The 18,614-nt window shown below is 45.2% G+C and overlaps 1 protein-coding gene across 3 annotated transcripts in view; it reads right to left on the reverse strand.

Annotated features, from left to right (window-relative positions):
- Positions 1–18,614, reverse strand: part of LOC142296642 (putative cation-transporting ATPase 13A5) — a 251,505-nt gene that overhangs the window by 29,201 nt on the left and 203,690 nt on the right. For 2 of the 3 annotated variants that reach the window (XM_075340494.1, XM_075340493.1), the window contains one exon: positions 3,292–3,473. In XM_075340494.1, coding sequence (XP_075196609.1) covers positions 3,292–3,473 — 182 coding nt within the window. Of the gene's footprint in view, positions 1–3,291; positions 3,474–5,202; positions 5,536–18,614 lie in introns of those variants that run through there. The other variant, XM_075340495.1, reaches the window with a different exon arrangement.

Genomic DNA, 18,614 nt, shown 5'->3' on the forward strand with positions numbered 1-18,614 from the left:
GCTGCTAGAACCGTTCTCGAACGTATCTAGAACTATCGAGCTTTTAGCAAAAAGCTCGAGTTCTAGTTCGATCTAGAACAGCCCCCAAAATCACTCAAACCGCGAACTGGAGAACCGCGAACCGCGAACCGCGCTCAACTCTATTCCTAAGTTCCAGGCCTTAACAGTGAAATCAGCTAGCAGGCAATCTTCGGATTTTTTTTTTTCTGCAACCGTGATACAGATCTTGTCCAATACTTCTTCATGGATAGCGATCTTTTGGCATGCAACAACATCAACAGCTGAATGGAAGTGCTGAAGATAAGTCATAATTCATAGGAATGGAGGATTTTCATCGATTTGTCCAAAACAAGCCTAAAAACCGTCTTGCTGCATAATGGTAAAGTGCTATATTCAATTCCAGTTGGTTATGCAGTCCACTTGAAAGATACTTACGGCAACATGAAACAGCTGTTAAGGTGCCTGAACTATGACCAATGTTTGTGGCCCCTCTGTGGTGACTTCAAGGTGGTTGCCATTTAATTGGTCTCCAAGGTGGATACACAAAGTACTGCTGCTTTCTGTGTGAGTGGGAAAGTCAAGAGAATATCACTAAAATAAAAGAAACTGGCCTTTCCAACATTCACTTCAGCCGGGGAGCAAAAAATGTCCTGCGTCCAGCACTTGTTGACCCACATAAGATTTGTAACCTCCATTGCATATCAAGTTGGGCCTAATGAAAAACTTAGTAAAGGCAATGGATAAAAATGAAAATGCATTCAAGTGTCTCATTGATAAATTTTCAAACTTCAGTGAAGCAAAGATAAAAGAAGGAGTCTATATTAGACCTCAAATTTGTAAGCTTCTTCAAGATGAGGAGTGTTTCCCTTTGTTGCAGGGCAAGGAAAAGGCTATATGGATAGAATTTGCACTAGTGTAACTAATTTTCTAGGAAATTCAAGAGCAGATAACCATTAAGACTTGGTGTAATATCTCCCCAAAACCTATAAGGATCTTGACTGTAACAAGTTCTTAACCCCTTCACACTGGGGCCATTTTCCATTTTTGCACTTTCGCTTTTTCCGCCCCTTCTACCAAGACCCATAACATTTTTGTGTTGCTGACAATATAGTCATGTGCAAGCTTGTTTTTGGAGGGACAAGTTGTACTTTTGATTGACACTCTTCATTCTGCCACATATTGTACTGGAAAGCAGGAAAACAATTCCAAGTGTAGTGAAACTGCAAAAAAAAATTGAATTCTGTGTGTAATTTCTCTTTACAGCACAAATGATGACTTCTTATGAATGCTGAATGATTATAAGGTTGTATGGCACTCCCTTGCTAAAGAGTCTAGGGTGCTGAAGGAAGGATAAACTGGAAATAATAATAGTAAGAACTTGGCACTCCAATAGAGGAAAATTTAATGTATTTTGATGAAATATATTAAATTTTCTTCTATTGGAGTGCCAAGTTCTTATTATTATTCCTATGAACGCCAGCATGCAGCTAACATCCTCATAAAAGTGACATGGGTCATCAGCTGACCCCTGGCTGTCATGATAAGCCATCAACACCACGCGATCAAGTCATGGGGCTGCCAATAGGAGCCGGGAATGACATGCTGCCTGTCAGAGCACGTTAAATCATGCTGTCTGAGATTAGCAGCGGGATTTAACTGGTTAACAGATCTCCGATCCACCTGCAGCTGTTAGAGGCACATGTCGTCTGATCAGGGAGCAGACATAGGACATACCAGTATTTCCATTCTCAGTAAGGGATTAAAGATTCCTTTTTTACCCTCACATCTAGACTTTTTGCCTCCAAACTGCAGAGCAATGAACGACGAGCATGGGAAGAGATTTCACTAAAGGGGGCTTTACACGCTACGACATCGCTAATGCGAACTCATTGGGGTCACGGAATTGGTGACACCGATGAGCGATTTTGCATCGTTGCAAAAACGTGCAAAATCGCTCATCGGTGACATGGGGGTCCATTCTCAAAAATCGTTACTGCAGCAGTAACGAGGTTGTTCCTCGTTCCTGCGGCAGCACACATCGCTCCGTGTGACACCGCATTAACGAGGAACCTCACCTTACCTGCCTCCCTGCCGCTATGCGGAAGGAAGGAGGTGGGCGGGATGTTACGTCCCGCTCAGCTCCGCCCCTCCACTGCTATTGGGCGGCCGCTCAGTGACGTCGCTGTGACGCCGCACGGACCGCCCCCTTAGAAAGGAGGCGGTTTGCCGGTCACAGCGACGTCGCCGGGCAGGTAAGTATGTGTGACGGGTCTGGGCGATGTTGTGCGGCACGGGCAGCGATTTGCCCGTGTCGTGCAACAGATGGGGGCGGGTACCCACACTAGCGATATCGGGACCGATATCGCAGTGTGTAAAGCCCACTTAAGATATTGCAACTATTGAGAAAAGATATCAAGGAAAATGGAAACCATCAATACTTATATGAGATGGTCCTGTGCAGGAAACAAGCAAAAAAGAATGAGGACTGAATTTTATAGTGCAATTTCTGTAACTATTTATAATTCGCAATAGTGTTTAGACATGTTTTAGTTATTTATTTTGTTGCTAAGTTTCCTCTATATAAATATCAAAACATTGGCATGACGAAATATTGTGCAACTTTATATTTCCCAAAATAATAATGTTTCAAAGTACTGAAACTTTAGTGGAATAATATATGTAGCATTAAAAGGCAATTGCTCCAACAATGTGCTGGAGTCTGATGCTGCTGATTCATTAAGAGGCGCAGAAGTATCTGAAGAATGGCATGTGCTTTGTCACAAATCTTAAGGCCCTGTCACACATAGAGATAAATCTTTGGCAGATCTGTGGTTGCAGTGAAATCATGGACATATTGTTCCATTTGTACACAGCCACAAACGTGGCACTGATTGTCCACAATTTCACTGCAACCACAGATCTGCCGCAGATTTATCTCTGTGTGTGACAGGGCCTTTACTTTAGTCAATGACTGGAAAAAGATTTCTGGAAAAAGGAATGCCACAAGCTTGTAATGAATTCAACAAGCTGTGGCGTCACATCCCATCACACCCTTGCTTTGCCCATTTTGGCGGAGCTGGCAAAACTGGCATGAAAACATTCAAAGTTGCAAACTTTTTGCACAGCTCTGCATTGTACAAATATTTGGAGATTTTTCAAAGCAATTCCCAGCAGAATTTTGTTGAAATCTCCTTGATGAGTAGTGATCATTATAAATCATATTTGTTGTTTTATTTGTTCCAAATTTGTCATAACATATTAAATTCTTTGGGTTTATAATGGTATACTTACAATTAGTATATATAGGTTTTCGGAATGGTTTGCCCTTGGAGAACACAAAGGCAACAATCACACAGCTAATAGTTGTTACCGACCACAATGTTGTGGCTTCATAATTTTCATACTCAGAATATTCTGGAAAATCTGTAGTGTTCCCATTTGTAAAGTTGAAATTACTAGTTGCTGCACAGGCACTAGAATAGAATAAGTAAATAATTCCATAAATATAATAATAATACAGATCAGACAATTATTCTACTTTATTTATGACAATAGAGTCTCAAAACAAAAGTTCTCAATAATACAAATATGTGATAAAATCACTTTGCTCCCAAAACATTAGACTCGTGTACACCGGTTTCATGAGATACACTTAAAATTTTGTAATCATGTGTATTGATTTGCATACTATGCAAAGCCACATTTTCAATTTTGCTGATTACTAATGGACACAGCCAACAAGAATGTCCACAGCCACATCCCTAGTGACTAAGCTGATCATCACTACGGTGGGACATTTAGTTTTTCTTACATCAGCTTATAGTGGAAATGATACACTTCTCAAAATGGAAATCTCTAGAAAACTATGGACGTATTAAAGGGGTTGTCCACTACTTGGACAACCCCTTCATATTCCCCAATTTTGGCTCCATTAAAATATAAAAGCTTAAACTCACATCCCGTATCTGCACTGTTTAAGCAGTGCTGGCGCTCGCATTCCCAGGCCTCACATGAGGTTGTGACATCAAGCGGGCTCCATATCCAATTACCGTCAGCATCTATCTCCCCACCTTCAGACATATAATCAAAAGAAAGTGAGAGCTAACACTGGTCATTCACTTCCTATTAAATTCAAGGAGAGAGACGCCGGTGGTTATTGGGCTTGGGGCTCGCGTGACATTAGATATTAGACAATGGTGGGAGATTTCAGGTCTAAATTCTGCAGAATTCTGAATGTAGCTGATGAATATAACAAAATCTTCAATTTAGGATCAGTACAAGAACATCAAATGATGATTTTTATGCACATTTTATCTAGATGTAAATTATACATGTGAACATTTGCTTTACCTAGTTTCCACCAAAATTACTATGTAAGGCTTTGATTTGTGAGTTATTGCCGAATATAATGTTGCTATTGGATTTGTTTACAATATAATAAGAATAGATTCTAAAGCTCTACCCCTCTATTTACAGTAAGCTAATGTTGGCCTCATCCATCGATATCGACAGGCATGGCTGACACTTTATTGTGTCTGGAGGCACCAGCCAGCTGATTTTCAGGGGATATGTTGATCATACATGTCTGATTTCGGGCTGCCAATCACCTTGTCCTACTGAAGATAAGTCAGTGTGAGAGATGCCTATTAGACAACTTTCTCATGGAGGAGACAGGAACACTCGGTTGAACAAGAGCTTCCGTGTAGCATATGTAGCTTTCAGGCAAACGATCAGCCGAAGCATCATTAGCCAACAGTTATCTAATGTGTATTGGGAGAATTAACAGTAGACTACAATAGGTAAATCAAATGTCCAGCTGTTTCAGAGTATTACAAATATAAGTTACAGTAGGCAGTGTTTTGTTAATAACATTCTCACCATAGCATACCTCCCAACATTTGAAGATTAAAAATAGGGACAAATCATGCGGTGCGCGCAACATTCAGCGGCAAATTTTGACCTCACCCCTAACCATGCCCCAAATCACACCCATTCGGAAGTGAGGGATGTTCAGCAGATGCCCCGGACTGTTCATTCATTCACAGTTGTATCAACCAGAACTTTCTCATATATACAGTATTCAGACTTCTTTAAATTTTTCACTTTTTGTTTAATTGCAGCCATATTGGTAAGTACAAAAAAGTTCATTTTTTTCTCATTAATGTACACTCTGCACCCCATCTTGACAAAACAAAAACAGAAATGTAGAAATTTTTGCAAATTTATTAAACAAGAAAAACTGAAATATCACATGGTTATAAGTATTCAGACCCTTTGCTCAGTTTTAAGTACAAGCACCCTTTTGAGCTAGTACAGCCATGAGTCTTCTTGGGAATGATGCAACACGTTTTTCACAACTGGATTTGGGGATTCTCTGTTATTCTTCCTCGCAAATCCTCTCCAGTTCCGTCAGGTTGGATGGTGAACGTTGGTGGACAGCCATTTTCAGGTCTCCCCAGAGATGCTTAATTGGGTTTAGGTCAGGGCTCTGGCTGGGTGTTTTGCTATATTTTCAGCACTAAGGTTCAGACACGGCTTTAAAGAAGGCAATTAAGTAATTTTATTATAAAGGTTAATATGAAATACAAACTTAAAGGAAAAATATGATATTGCGTACACTTTTGTATATTCAACATACAAAGGTTAAAGAAGTTGTCCAGTTACCAAAACTGATTTTTTTTTTTCTGATAAATCTTGCTAATATGTGCCCCTCAACACATCTATTATGTTTTTTCAGCAAAATTACCTTTTATTGTGCACCAGTGTGGCGCCCCTGACCTGGTCAGGCACCACTGAGTACTACACCCATGCTGGGGACAGTACAATACAGGTAATCCAGAAGGCTGACCGAGGTGTGACTACACAGGCGCATAGTGATCAGGTCTGACACATGTACCTTTGAGAGGACCCCTGGGGATCCCAGGAGGGGGAAAAGCCTTCACCTCCACTGGAATAGTGGAGGGGGCCAAAAGCCTCCATCTCCTCTCAAGGGGTGTGGTAAGAGAGTCTGGTTGCTAGGTGGCGTAGGCAGGCACAAAAGGGAAAAGAGAAGGAGGAGTAAACAGTCTGCAGCAGAGTGTGGAGGAGTGAGGAGCAGGAAAGTGAAGCTCTGACAGGAGCAGCAGTGAAGGTCCCAGATGTGAGCCGGTTCAGAGCAGAGTCCAGGGAGCTCCGAGGAGAGCTGACCCCTTCCCCTGGGCTGCTGTAGTCTGACAGCGTCCGCGCAGTGGCTACCGACGGGGGAGAACGGTCACCTAGGAGTGCTACCCGAAACCCATCTTCAGCTAGAGAGAGAGCACAGAGTGGGAAGTAAGGAGACTGCTAGGGAGAACCAGGCCCAAACGGGCGGCAGATCCCGGAGTGGGGATAGATCCACCTTTCCCTGCTAAACCTGCCGGTGTGGGGCCCTCAAAGCCCACACCACAACACCTATAAGCCGCAGCCACGTAGCCACAGTTAGGGCCCACAGTTCACAGGAGGCAAGCAGCTGGAGTGATCTGGCCCAGGCAACAAGCAAACGGCGAACGAAGGGGAGAGAGGCTTCAGCAACTTCCCTGGGTGACCCCCATAGGGACTAAAAGTCGGGGTTACCCCAAACCACCAAGGGCTAAGGAAGGCGAGTTGGTAGTCACCATCAGAAGTCAGCCTGAAGGATACCTGGTTCCAGCCTGGTTCATCCCAGCTACGCCCGGGTTACTCACCCTGCCATCTGAAGTGAGTAAAACCCCTGAAAGACATCTGGCTTGTGTGGAGTTATTCTGCGCCTTGTGGTACTACGCACCTACACAGGGCCCTGGGGCTTGCCTCACTCTCAGGAGGCTATTCCAACTAACTGCACTCACCATCAGCCCCAGGCGTCCCTCAACCTGCAGTGGCGGTCCCCACTGACCGCAATACTGAGAGTGGCGTCACGACAAGAAGAAGATCTCCTACCTGTGACAAGATCCAGCCGAGTGGAGTCCCTGAAGGTAATACACCGGCACAACACCTGTGGGGCTTCACACCAGCAGCACATGCTCATTGCTGGCTCCAGCTCTGATGGGGTTAATCTCTCCTCTGACTTCCTGTGTTCAGTTCCTACAAGTCCCAGAATTCTTTGTGGCTCTAGGGCGGTGTCTAGCTTATCTAACACACCCATTGTGTCTAATACACCCACTCTGCTCTCCGACCAAACCCTCCTCCCTGCCTCTTCCCAGTGGATGTGCACTCAGAGCAATCACACAGAGACAGCAGCAGCTCTACACAGCCAGGGGAAGAAAGTGTGTGTGCGCGTATATACAGAGTGCGTGCGTATATACAGAGTGCGTGCGTATATACAGTGTGTGTGTGTATATACAGTGTATGTGTATATACAGTGTGTGTGTGTATACAGTGTGTGTGTATATACAGTGTATGTGTATGTGTGCGCGTATATACAGTGTGTGCGCGTATATACAGTGTGTGCGCGTATATACAGTGTGTGAGTGTGTGTGTATGTCATACTCACCTGTCTGCAGGGTCCCGGTGCCATGCCTGCTTCCAGCCCCTGTCTCGGTCCCGCCGCTTCGGCTGTGTGCAGTCTCCCGGGGCACGTACGAAGCTTGCAGGACCTGGCGGTGGATCACCTGATGCAGTCACCTGACGCATCAGCTGATCGATTCTCGCGGTGCCGGAGGCCGGCTATCAGCTGATCCTGCCGTCAGGGGACTTCATCAGCTGATTACCGGCAGCTCCTGCAGTGATGGGCCAGGATCAGACTCCGCTGCAGGAGCTGCCGGTAATCAGCACATAAGTGAGTATTATTTATTTATTTATTTTTCTACTGATGCTTCAGCTGATTGTATAATCGGCTTTTATACAATCAGCTGATGTGTGATGGGATTCAGGCACTTGATTCTGACACATCATCTGATCGCTCTGCCTTCCAGCAAACCGATCAGATGATATTGGATCCGGATTGGATGGCGCGGGACCCTAACCCAGGATTACTGCGGAGGGGGGTTTATTTCAATAAAGATGGAGTCACTAATTGTGTTGTGTTTTATTTCTAATAAAAATATTTTTCTGTGTGTTGTGTTTTTTTTATCATTACTAGAAATTCATGGTGGCCATGTCTAATATTGGCGTGACACCATGAATTTCGGGCTTAGGGCTAGCTGATAATATACAGCTAGCCCTAACTCCATTATTACCCAGCTGTCACCCGTCACCAGGGCAGCTGGAAGAGTTGGATACAGCGCCAGAAGATGGCGCTTCTATGAAAGCGCCATTTTCTGGGGTGGCTGCGAATTGCAATTCGCAGTGGGGGTGCCCAGAAAGCTTGGGCACCCTTCACTGTGGATTCCAATCCCCAGCTGCCTAGTTGTACCCGGCTGGACACCAAAATTAGGCGAAGCTTACGTCATTTTTTTTTTAAAATTATTTCATGAAATTCATGAAATAATTAAAAAAAAAAAGGGCTTCTCTATATTTTTGGTTCCCAGCCGGGTACAAATAGGCAGCTGGGGGTTGGGGGCAGCCCGTACCTGCCTGCTGTACCCGGCTAGCATACAAAAATATGGCGAAGCCCATGTCATTTTTTTTTTCTTTTTGGGTAAAAAACTGCATACAGTCCTGGATGGAGGATGCTGAGCCTTTTAGTTCTGCAGCTGCTGTCTGCTCTCCTGCATACACTAGTGAATGGAGGATGCTGAGCTTTGTAGTTCTGCAGCTGCTGTCTGCTCTCCTGCATACACTAGTGAATGGAGGATGCTGAGCCTTGTAGTTCTGAAGCTGCTGTCTGCTCTCCTGCATACAATAAACATTTTGAATAAGGAAATGACATCACCTTTTTTTTTTCATCAACAATCTTTAATGGCATTGTGCACTGATTAAAAATGCAGTGAGCAAAAACGCAGCAAAAAACGCACCAAATCACGGCAAAAACGTGACATGCAGCACCGCAGATGACAGAGCAGAGCAAGTTGGTGACATGCTCTGCTCTGACACATAGTGTGCTGCATATCACTGTATCCACTCTGGGACTTGTTGTGCAGGTGACCGGATGATACATGTCACTAACTTGCTCCACTGTGACTTCTGCTGCATTGTTCCAACTGTATACACTCTCACATGAACAAGTCTCAGAGTGGGGCAGTTAGTGACATGTATCATCCGGTCACCTGCACAACAAGTCCCAGAGTGGAGACAGTTAGTGAAATGCAGCATCCGGTCACCTGCACAACAAGTCCCAGAGTGGAGACTGTTAGTGAAATGCAGCATCCGGTCACCTGCACAACAAGTCCCAGAGTGGATACAGATAGTGACATGCAGCATCCGGTCACCTGCACAAGTCCCAGAGTGGAGACAGTTAGTGAAATGCAGCATCCGGTCACCTGCACAACAAGTACCAGAGTGGTGAAAGATAGTGACATGCAGCACACTATGTGTCAGAGCAGAGCATGTCACTGTCTCCACTCTGGGACTTGTTGTGCAGGTGACCGGATGATACATGTCACTAACTGCCCCACTCTGTGATTTCTGCTGCATAGTACCAACTGTATACACTCTCACCTGCACAACAAGTCCCATAGTGGAGACAGTTACATGTAGCATCCGGTCACCTGCACAACAAGTACCAGAGTGGAGAAAGATAGTGACATGCAGCACACTATGTGTCAGAGCAGAGCATGTCACTGTCTCCACTCCGCTGACCTCACAGCCCGTACACGCTGCGATGGATGCAGGGGGACACAGAACAAGTAATCGGCCGACACTGGAGTCATCTGATTACTTGGGATGAATGAGAAGTAAAATGCTCTGGTGCTCGATGGGCGAAGCCCATGCCGATTTTTTTTAAAAAAAAATTCATTAAAAATAAAAAAACAAAAAAATCTCATTGTTTGTGGGCTCCCGCTGCATTTTCTATTGCTAAGGGTAACCAAAGCAGCTACTGGCTGCTAGCCCCCGCTGCTTGGTGTTACTTTCACTGGCAATAGAAATGCAGGGAAGCATTTTTTTTTTATAAAGGTTTTTCCCTGAAAACTTTTTTAAGAAAATAACGTGGGCTTCGCCATATTTTTGTATGCTAGCCAGGTACAGCAGGCAGCTACGGGCTGCCCCCAACCCCCAGCTGCCTAGTTGTACCCGGCTGGGTACCAAAAATATAGAGAAGCCCTTTTTTTTCATGAATTTCATGAAATAATTAAAAAAAAAAAAATGATGTGGGCTTCGCCAAATTTTTGAGTCCAGCCAGGTACAACTAGGCAGCTGGGGATTGGAATCCACAGTGCAGGGTGCCCAAACTTTCTGGGCCCCCCACTGCGAATTGCAGTCCACAGCTGCCCCAGAAAATGGCGCTTTCATAGAAGCGCCATCTTCAGGCGCTGTATCCAACTCTTCCAGTGGCCCTGGTGGCAGGTGGCACGCTGGGTAATAAGGGGTTAATACCAGCTATGTTTTACCAGCTGGTATAAAGCCCGAGATTCTTAATGTCAGGCCAAGTTTAACCTGGCCATTAAGAATCTCCAACAAAGGGTTTAAAAAAAAAAAAAAAGACATCACACAGAGAAAAATACTTTATTAGAAATAAATACACAGACACAGTAGGGACTCCATGTTTATTACTCCCTCTCACCCCTCCACGATGGAGAGATTTCTGTACTGACCATGCCAGGAGAGAGCGAGGAAAAAGAGCGAGCGGGGGGGAGGAAAAGAAAGCGAGCTGGGGGAGGAAAAGAGAGCGAGCGGGGGGGAGGAAAAGAGAGCGAGCGGGGGGAGGAAAAGAGAGCGAGCAGGGGGGAGAAGAGAGCGTGGGGGGGAGAAGAGAGAGGGGGCGAAGAGAGAGAGGGGGGAGAAGAGAGAGGGGGAGAAGAGAGAGAGGGGGGGAGAAGAGAGAGGGGGGGAGAAGAGAGAGAGGGGGGGAGAAGAGAGGGGGGGAGAAGAGAGAGGGGGGGAGAAGAGAGAGGGGGGAAGAGAGGGGGGGGAAGAGAGAGGGGGGGAGAAGAGAGAGAGGGTGGGAGAAGAGAGAGGGGGGGGAGAAGAGAGAGGGGGGGGAGAAGAGAGAGAGGGAGGGAGGAGAGAGAGGGGGGGAGAGAGGGGGGGAGAAAGAGGGGGGAGAGAGGGGGGGAGAAGAGAGGGGGGGTAAGAGAGAGGGGGATAAGAGAGAGGGGGGGGAGAAGAGAGAGAGGGGGGGAGAAGAGAGAGAGGGGGGGAGAAGAGTGGGGGGAGAGAAGAGAGTGGGGAAAGAATGGGGGGGGAAGAGGTGCTCTGTCACCAACTGTCTCCACTCTGTGACTTGTGGTGCAGGTGACAGAGTGCAGACAGTTGGTCCCATGCAGCAGGACAGATGGCAGAGCACAGCGGTGACATGCCTGTCAGTGTCTTGCTGCTGGGAGGAGCAGATTATCACACTGCCCGACACCGGCCGCTCTCCTGACATCGCAGCAGAGCGGGCGGGTGGACAGTGTGATCACATACTTACGTGCAGGGGGGATTCAGCTGAAGAACCCCCCCTGTACTGCACACTGGCGCCCCGTGCCTCACCATCTGCAGGACGCTAGCCGGCTCCACACTGACGTCCTCCGGATTCTCCCCTCGATGCTGGGCTGTGATGTGCGGTAGTCACCGCCCACAGCCCTGTCACTCAATCTGAGTGGTGCCAGCCTCCTCTGACGTACCCGTCTTGTTTGAGAGCCCAGAAATGCCGGGACGTCAGAGGATGCTGGCGGCCACAGCTCCAGGGGGTCATGTGACAGGCACTGAGCGTGCAGCATAGCGCCGCTCAGTGCCAGAACTGGAAACACAAGCCAATGGAGAAAATACCTAGAATTGTAAGTAGAACTTCTACAGAAAATAAAAAAAATGGGTGAACCACCCCTTTAAGTACAGTAAAATACTTACATCACCAAGGAGCTTTGAACATCATCTGTCTGAACTACAGTCAGAGAAGCATGACATAGACAGAGCACTACTGGACATCACTGCCCGGACCTCTCATGAATCTTAAATAGAGGTTTGCACAAAAATTACAAACCTTAGAGTTAATGTGTTGTAGTCTTAGGGTACCTTCACACTTAGCGATGCAGCAGCGATCCGACCAGCGATCTGACCTGGTCAGGATCGCTGCTGCATCGCTACATGGTCGCTGGTGAGCTGTCAAACAGGCAGATCTCACCAGCGACCAGTGAACAGCCCCCAGCCAGCAGCGACGTGCAAGCGACGCTGCGCTTGCACGGAGCCGCTGTCTGGAAGCTGCGGAGACTGGTAACTAAGGTAAACATCGGGTATGGTTACCCGATGTTTACATTAGTTACCAGTGTGAGCAGGGAGCAGGGAGCCGCCCACACTGAGCGCTGGCTCCTTGCTCTCCTAGCTACAGTACACATCGGGTTAATTAACCCGATGTGTAATGCAGCTACATGTGCAGAGAGCAGGGAGCCGCGCACACTGCTTAGCGCTGGCTCCTTGCTCTCCTAGCTGCTGTACACATCGGGTTAATTAACCCGATGTGTACAGCAGCTACATGTGCATAGAGCCGGAGCTGGCAGCACAGGCAGCGTGAGAGCTGCAGAGGCTGGTAACTAAGGTAAATATCGGGTAACCACCTTGGTTACCCGATGTTTATCTTGGATACAGCTTACCTCAGCTGTCAGACGCCGGCTCCTGCTCCCTGCTCGCTTCATTTGTCGCTCTCTTGCTGTCACACACAGCGATCTGTGTGTCACAGCAGGAGAGCGGCTTTGAAGAAAACGAACCAGGGCTGTGTGTAACGAGCAGCGATCTCGCAGCAGGGGCCAGATCGCTGCTCAGTGTCACACACAGCGAGATCGCTAATGAGGTCACTGCTGCGTCACAAAAAGCGTGACTCAGCAGCGATCTCGGCAGTGAGCTTGCTATGTGTGAAGCACCCCTTATTGATCCATGCCCTTTGATTGCCAAGCTTTCGGCATAGATGAATCAGAGATACACCACACATCAGACAATGGGGTAATAAACCCAAAGATATTCAAATCTCCCAAGGATATACAGTGCCTACAAGTAGTATTCAACCCCCTGCAGATTTAGCAGGTTTGATAAGATGCAAATATGTTAGAGCCTGCAAACTTCAAACAAGAGCAGGATTTATTAACAGATGCATAAATCTTACAATCCAACAAGTTATGTTGCTCAGTTAAATTTTAATAAATTTTCAACATAAAAGTGTGGTCAATTATTATTCAACCCCTAGGTTTAATATTTTGTGGAATAACCCTTGTTTGCAATTACAGCTAATAATCGTCTTTTATAAGACCTGATCAGGCCGGCACAGGTCTCTGGAGTTATCTTGGCCCACTCCTCCATGCAGATCTTCTCCAAGTTATCTAGGTTCTTTGGGTGTCTCATGTGGACTTTAATCTGGAGCTCCTTCCACAAGTTTTCAATTGGGTTAAGGTCTGGAGACTGACTAGGCCACTGCAACACCTTGATTTTTTCCCTCTTGAACCAGGCCTTGGTTTTCTTGGCTGTGTGCTTTGGGTCGTTGTCTTGTTGGAAGATGAAATGACGACCCATCTTAAGATCCTTGATGGAGGAGTGGAGGTTCTTGGCCAAAATCTCCAGGTAGGCCGTGCTATCCATCTTCCCATGGATGCGGACCAGATGGCCAGGCCCCTTGGCTGAGAAACAGCCCCACAGCATGATGCTGCCACCACCATGCTTGACTGTAGGGATGGTATTCTTGTGGTCGTATGCAGTGCCATCCAGTCTCCAAACGTCACGTGTGTGATTGGCACCAAAGATCTCGATCTTGGTCTCATCAGACCAGAGAACCTTCAACCAGTCTGTCTCAGAGTCCTCCAAGTGATCATGAGCAAACTGTAGACGAGCCTTGACATGATGCTTTGAAAGTAAAGGTACCTTACGGGCTCGTCTGTAACGGAGACCATTGCGGTGCAGTACGTTACTTATGGTATTGACTGAAACCAATGTCCCCACTGCCATGAGATCTTCCCGGAGCTCCTTCCTTGTTGTCCTTGGGTTAGCCTTGACTCTTCGGAAAAGCCTGGCCTCGGCACGGGTGGAAACTTTCAAAGGCTATCCAGGCCGTGGAAGGCTAACAGTAGTTCCATAAGCCTTCCACTTCCGGATGATGCTCCCAACAGTGGAGACAGGTAGGCCCAACTCCTTGTAAAGGGTTTTGTACCCCTTGCCAGCCTTGTGACCCTCCACGATCTTGTCTCTGATGGCCTTGGAATGCTCCTTTGTCTTTCCCATGTTGACCAAGTATGAGTGCTGTTCACAAGTTTGTGGAGGGTCTTAATTAGTCAGAAAAGCCTGGAAAAAGAGATAATTAATCCAAACATGTGAAGCTCATTGTTCTTTGTGCCTGAAATACTTCTTAATACTTTAGGGGAACCAAACAGAATTCTTGTGGTTTGAGGGGTTGAATAATAAATGACCCTCTGAATAAACTTTTCACAATTTAAAAAAAAAAAAAAAAAAAAAGAAATAACATTCTTTTTTGCTGCAGTGCAATTCACACTTCCAGGCTGATCTACAGTCCAAATGTCAGAATGCCAAGTTAATTCCGAATGTGTAAACCTGCTAAATCTGCAGGGGGTTGAATACTACTTGTAGGCACTGTACATCAGGTATTTGAGCTAGGTAAATGGATTTATTGTCTGTCTGTGTATATAGCAAACACATAAAACGTCAGATTGTTGAACTAAATAAATCAGAGTTTCTGTTTCAATGGATAGGAAACACACAAAACATCAGATATTTGAGGTAAGTAAATCATAAGGATTCTGATACAATGGTATATTATCTGTCTGTATATTCAAGACAAACACACAGAAACCCTTAAGGGTACCGTCACACTTTAGCGACGCTCCAGTGATCCCACCAGCGATCTCACCTGGTCAGGATCGCTGGTGCGTCGCTACATAGTCGCTGGTGAGCTGTCAATCAGGCAGATCTCACCAGTAACCAGTGACCAGCCTCCAGCCACCAGCGACGCGTGGAAGCGATGCTGCGCTTGGTAACTATGGTAAATATCGGGTAACCAAGCGCTTGGTTACCCAATATTTACCTTGGTTACCAGTGCACACCGCTTAGCGCTGGCTCCCTGCACTCCTAGCCAGAGTACACATCAGGTTAATAAGCAAACCGCTTTGCTTATTTACCGGATGTGTACTCTGGCTACGTGTGCAGGGAGCAGGGAGCCGGCACTGGCAGCCTGAGAGCGGCGGATGCTGGTAACCAAGGTAAATATCGCGTAACCAAGCAAACCCCTTTGCTTGGTTACCCGATATTTACCTTGGTTACACCTTACCGCAGGCTGCCAGAAGCCGGCTCCCTGCACATTCAGATCGTTGCCCTCTCGCTGTCAAACACAGCGATGTGTGCTTCACAGCGGGAGAAGAGCGTCCAAAAAATGAACCAGGACTGTGTGTAATGATCAGCGATTTCACAGCAGGGGCCAGGTCGCTGCTCAGTGTCACACACAGCGAGATCGCTAATGAGGTCACTGGTGCGTCACAAAATCCGTGACTCAGCAGCGATCTCGCTATCGATCTCGCTATGTGAGAAGTACCCCTAAGTATACTCAGGATTTTGTAACCATGTACACTTTGTCTTTTTAAATCAACAGTATGTATGTTATAGTATAACATAATGTACAGTACAGACCAAAAATTTGGACACACCTTCTCATTTAAAGAGTTTTCTTTATTTTCAGGACTCTGAAAATTGTAGATTCACATTGAAGGCATCAAAACTATGAATTAAAACATGTGGAATGAAATACTTAAAAAAGTGTGAAACAACTGAAAATATGTCTTATATTCTAGGTTCTTCAAAATAGCCACCTTTTGCTTTCATTACTACTTTGCACACTCTTGGCATTCTTTTGATGAGCTTCAAGAGGTAGTCACCGGAATAGGTTTTCCAACAGTCTTGAAGGAGTTCCCAGAGATGCTTAGCACTTGTTGGCCCTTTTGCCTTCTCTCTGCGGTCCAGCTCAGCCCAAATCATCTTGATTGGGTTCAGGTCTGGTGACTGTGGAGAACAGGTCATCTGGCGTAGCACCCCATCAGTCTCCTTCTTAGTCAAATAGCCCTTACACAGCCTAGAGGTGTGTTTGGGGTCATTGTCCTGTTGAAAAATAAATGATGGTCCAACTAAACGCAAACCTGATGGAATAGCACGCCGCTGCAAGATGCTGTGGTAGTCATGCTTGTTCTCTATGCCTTCAATTTTGAATAAATCCCCAACAGTGTCACCAGCAAAGCACCCCCACACCATCACACCTCCTCCACCATGTTTCACGGTGTGAACCAGCCATGTAGAGTCCATCCGTTCACCTTTTCTACAAAGACACGGTGGTTGGATCCAAAGATCTCAAATTTGGACTCATCAGACCAAAGCACAGATTTCCACTGGTCTAATGTCCATTCCTTGTGTTTTTTAGCCCAATCAAGTCTCTTCTGCTTGTTGCCTGTCCTTAGCAGTGGTTTCCTGGCAGCTATTTAACCATGAAGGCCTGCTGCACAAAGTCTCCTCTTAACAGTTGTTCTAGAGATGAGAAGGTGTGTCCAAACGTTTGGTCTGTACTGTATATGCTCAAAAATAGCTGTTTTTATATTTGCAATACACTGGGCCAGTCAAGAATGGTCACAAAGTTGTTCTGAAGCCACTCCTTTGTTATTTTAGCTGTGTGCTTAGGGTCATTGTCTTGTTGGAAGGTGAACCTTCGGCCAAGTCTGAGGTCAAGAGCACTCTGGAAGAGGTTTTCTTCTTCTTCTAGGATATCTCTGTACTTGGCCACATTCATCTTTACTTCAATTGCAACGAGTTGTCCTGTCCCTGCAGCTGAAAAATACCCCCATAACATGATGCTGCCACAACCATGTTTCACTGTTGGGATTGTATTGGGCAGGTGATGAGCAGTGCCTGGTTTTCTCCACACATATTGCTTAGAATTATCATCAAAAAGTTCTATCTTCATCTCATCAGAGCAGAGAATCTTATTTCTCATAGTCTGAGAGTACTTAATGTGCTTTTTGCAAACTCTATGCTGGCTGTCATATGTCTTGCACTGATTAGAGGCTTCCGTTGGGCCACTCTGACATAAAGACCCAACTGGTGGAGGGCTGCAGTGATAGTTTACTTTGTGAAACTTTCTCCCATCTCCATACTGCATCTCTGGAGCTCAGCCACAGTGATTTTGAGGTTTTTCTTTACATCTCTCACCAAAGCTCATCTCCCACGATTGCTCAGTTTGGCTGGATGACCAGGTCTAGAAAAAGTTCTAATAGTCCCAAACTTTTTCCATTTAAGGATTATGGAGGCCACTGTGCTCTTAGGAACCTTGAGTACTGCAGAAATTATTTTGTAACCTTGGCCAGATCTGTGCCTTGCCACAATTCTGTCTCTGAGCTGTTTGGGCAGTTCCTTTGACCTCATAATTCTCATTAGGCCTGACATGCACTGTGAGCTGTGAAGTCTTATATAGACAGGTGTGTGCCTTTCCAAATCTAGCCCTATCAGTTTATTTAAACACAGCTACACTCCAATGAAGGAGTAGAACCATCTTAAGGAGAATCACAGGAAATGGACAGCATGTAAGCGTGACTATATGACATGTTGCTTTTTTGTGTCTGTGAGGCCGTGTTCACATGTTTCAGAAATCCGGTGTTTTTTTGTTTTTTCCAGGTGTTTGCACCTAATTATAGAATAATAATCTTCTCTGATTATTCATTTTTTCCTGCATTTTTTTCTGCCTGTTCTCCATTATTTCTTGTGTTCTTGGTGCAGATGTGAAGCCGCGTTTTTAAGTGTTTTTATAGTACAGAAAAACTTTTATTCTGCACTTAAAAAAGTAACTGCAATTTATTACATGCATTTTTAAGTTCCACATAGAAGCTTCTAGAGAAAAAAAAATCCATAGTTCAGCGGCGCCTTTCCATGAAATCACATCCACTTTGCTTGTAAATTTAAACACAGCAGAATTTATGTGCAAAAAAAGTAGCAAAAAAACAGGCATTTTTCCTACATGTGAACATGGACTAAATGTCCAAGCAAAGTGGTTGTGACATCATGAAATCATCGCCCTCAGGACATCTAAAGACACCGCTGAACTGTGCAGTTTTGGTGTTTTTTTTTCTCTATAGGATTCTTTATGGAGCCTGAAAAAAATGCAAGAGAATAAAAATGCTGTTTCATTTTTAAATGTAGAATCAAAATTTTTCTGTAGTATTAAAATGCATTAACACCTGGATTCACATCTGCACCAAACATGTAGCAAATGTCAAGAAAAATGCATAAAAAAATGCAGCAAACATGCAGTAGTCAGGGAAGATTGTTATTGCATTATGTGGTGCCGACATCTGCAGAAAAGATGCAGCATTTCCGTTACGTGTGAACACGGCCTCAGTGTTACATTTTTATTCCTTTTTTTATGGGTTTTAAATAGAGAAAAATAATTATTTGCTCCATTTTTTCCGTCATTTACCAATCCCTATAAATAATCTGATTTCTGTGTTGTTCAGGTCATTACGATTACAGGGAAACCAAATATAGCCATGTTATTTGCAGATTTGTAATAGTTATTATTTAAAAAAAAAAAAATTGCAATAAAAATTACATTATACTATTTTTTTAAATTATTTTTAGTA

Source organism: Anomaloglossus baeobatrachus, chromosome 3 (genome assembly GCF_048569485.1).
Source record: "Anomaloglossus baeobatrachus isolate aAnoBae1 chromosome 3, aAnoBae1.hap1, whole genome shotgun sequence".
In the NCBI taxonomy this organism is placed as follows: Eukaryota; Metazoa; Chordata; class Amphibia; order Anura; family Aromobatidae; genus Anomaloglossus; species Anomaloglossus baeobatrachus.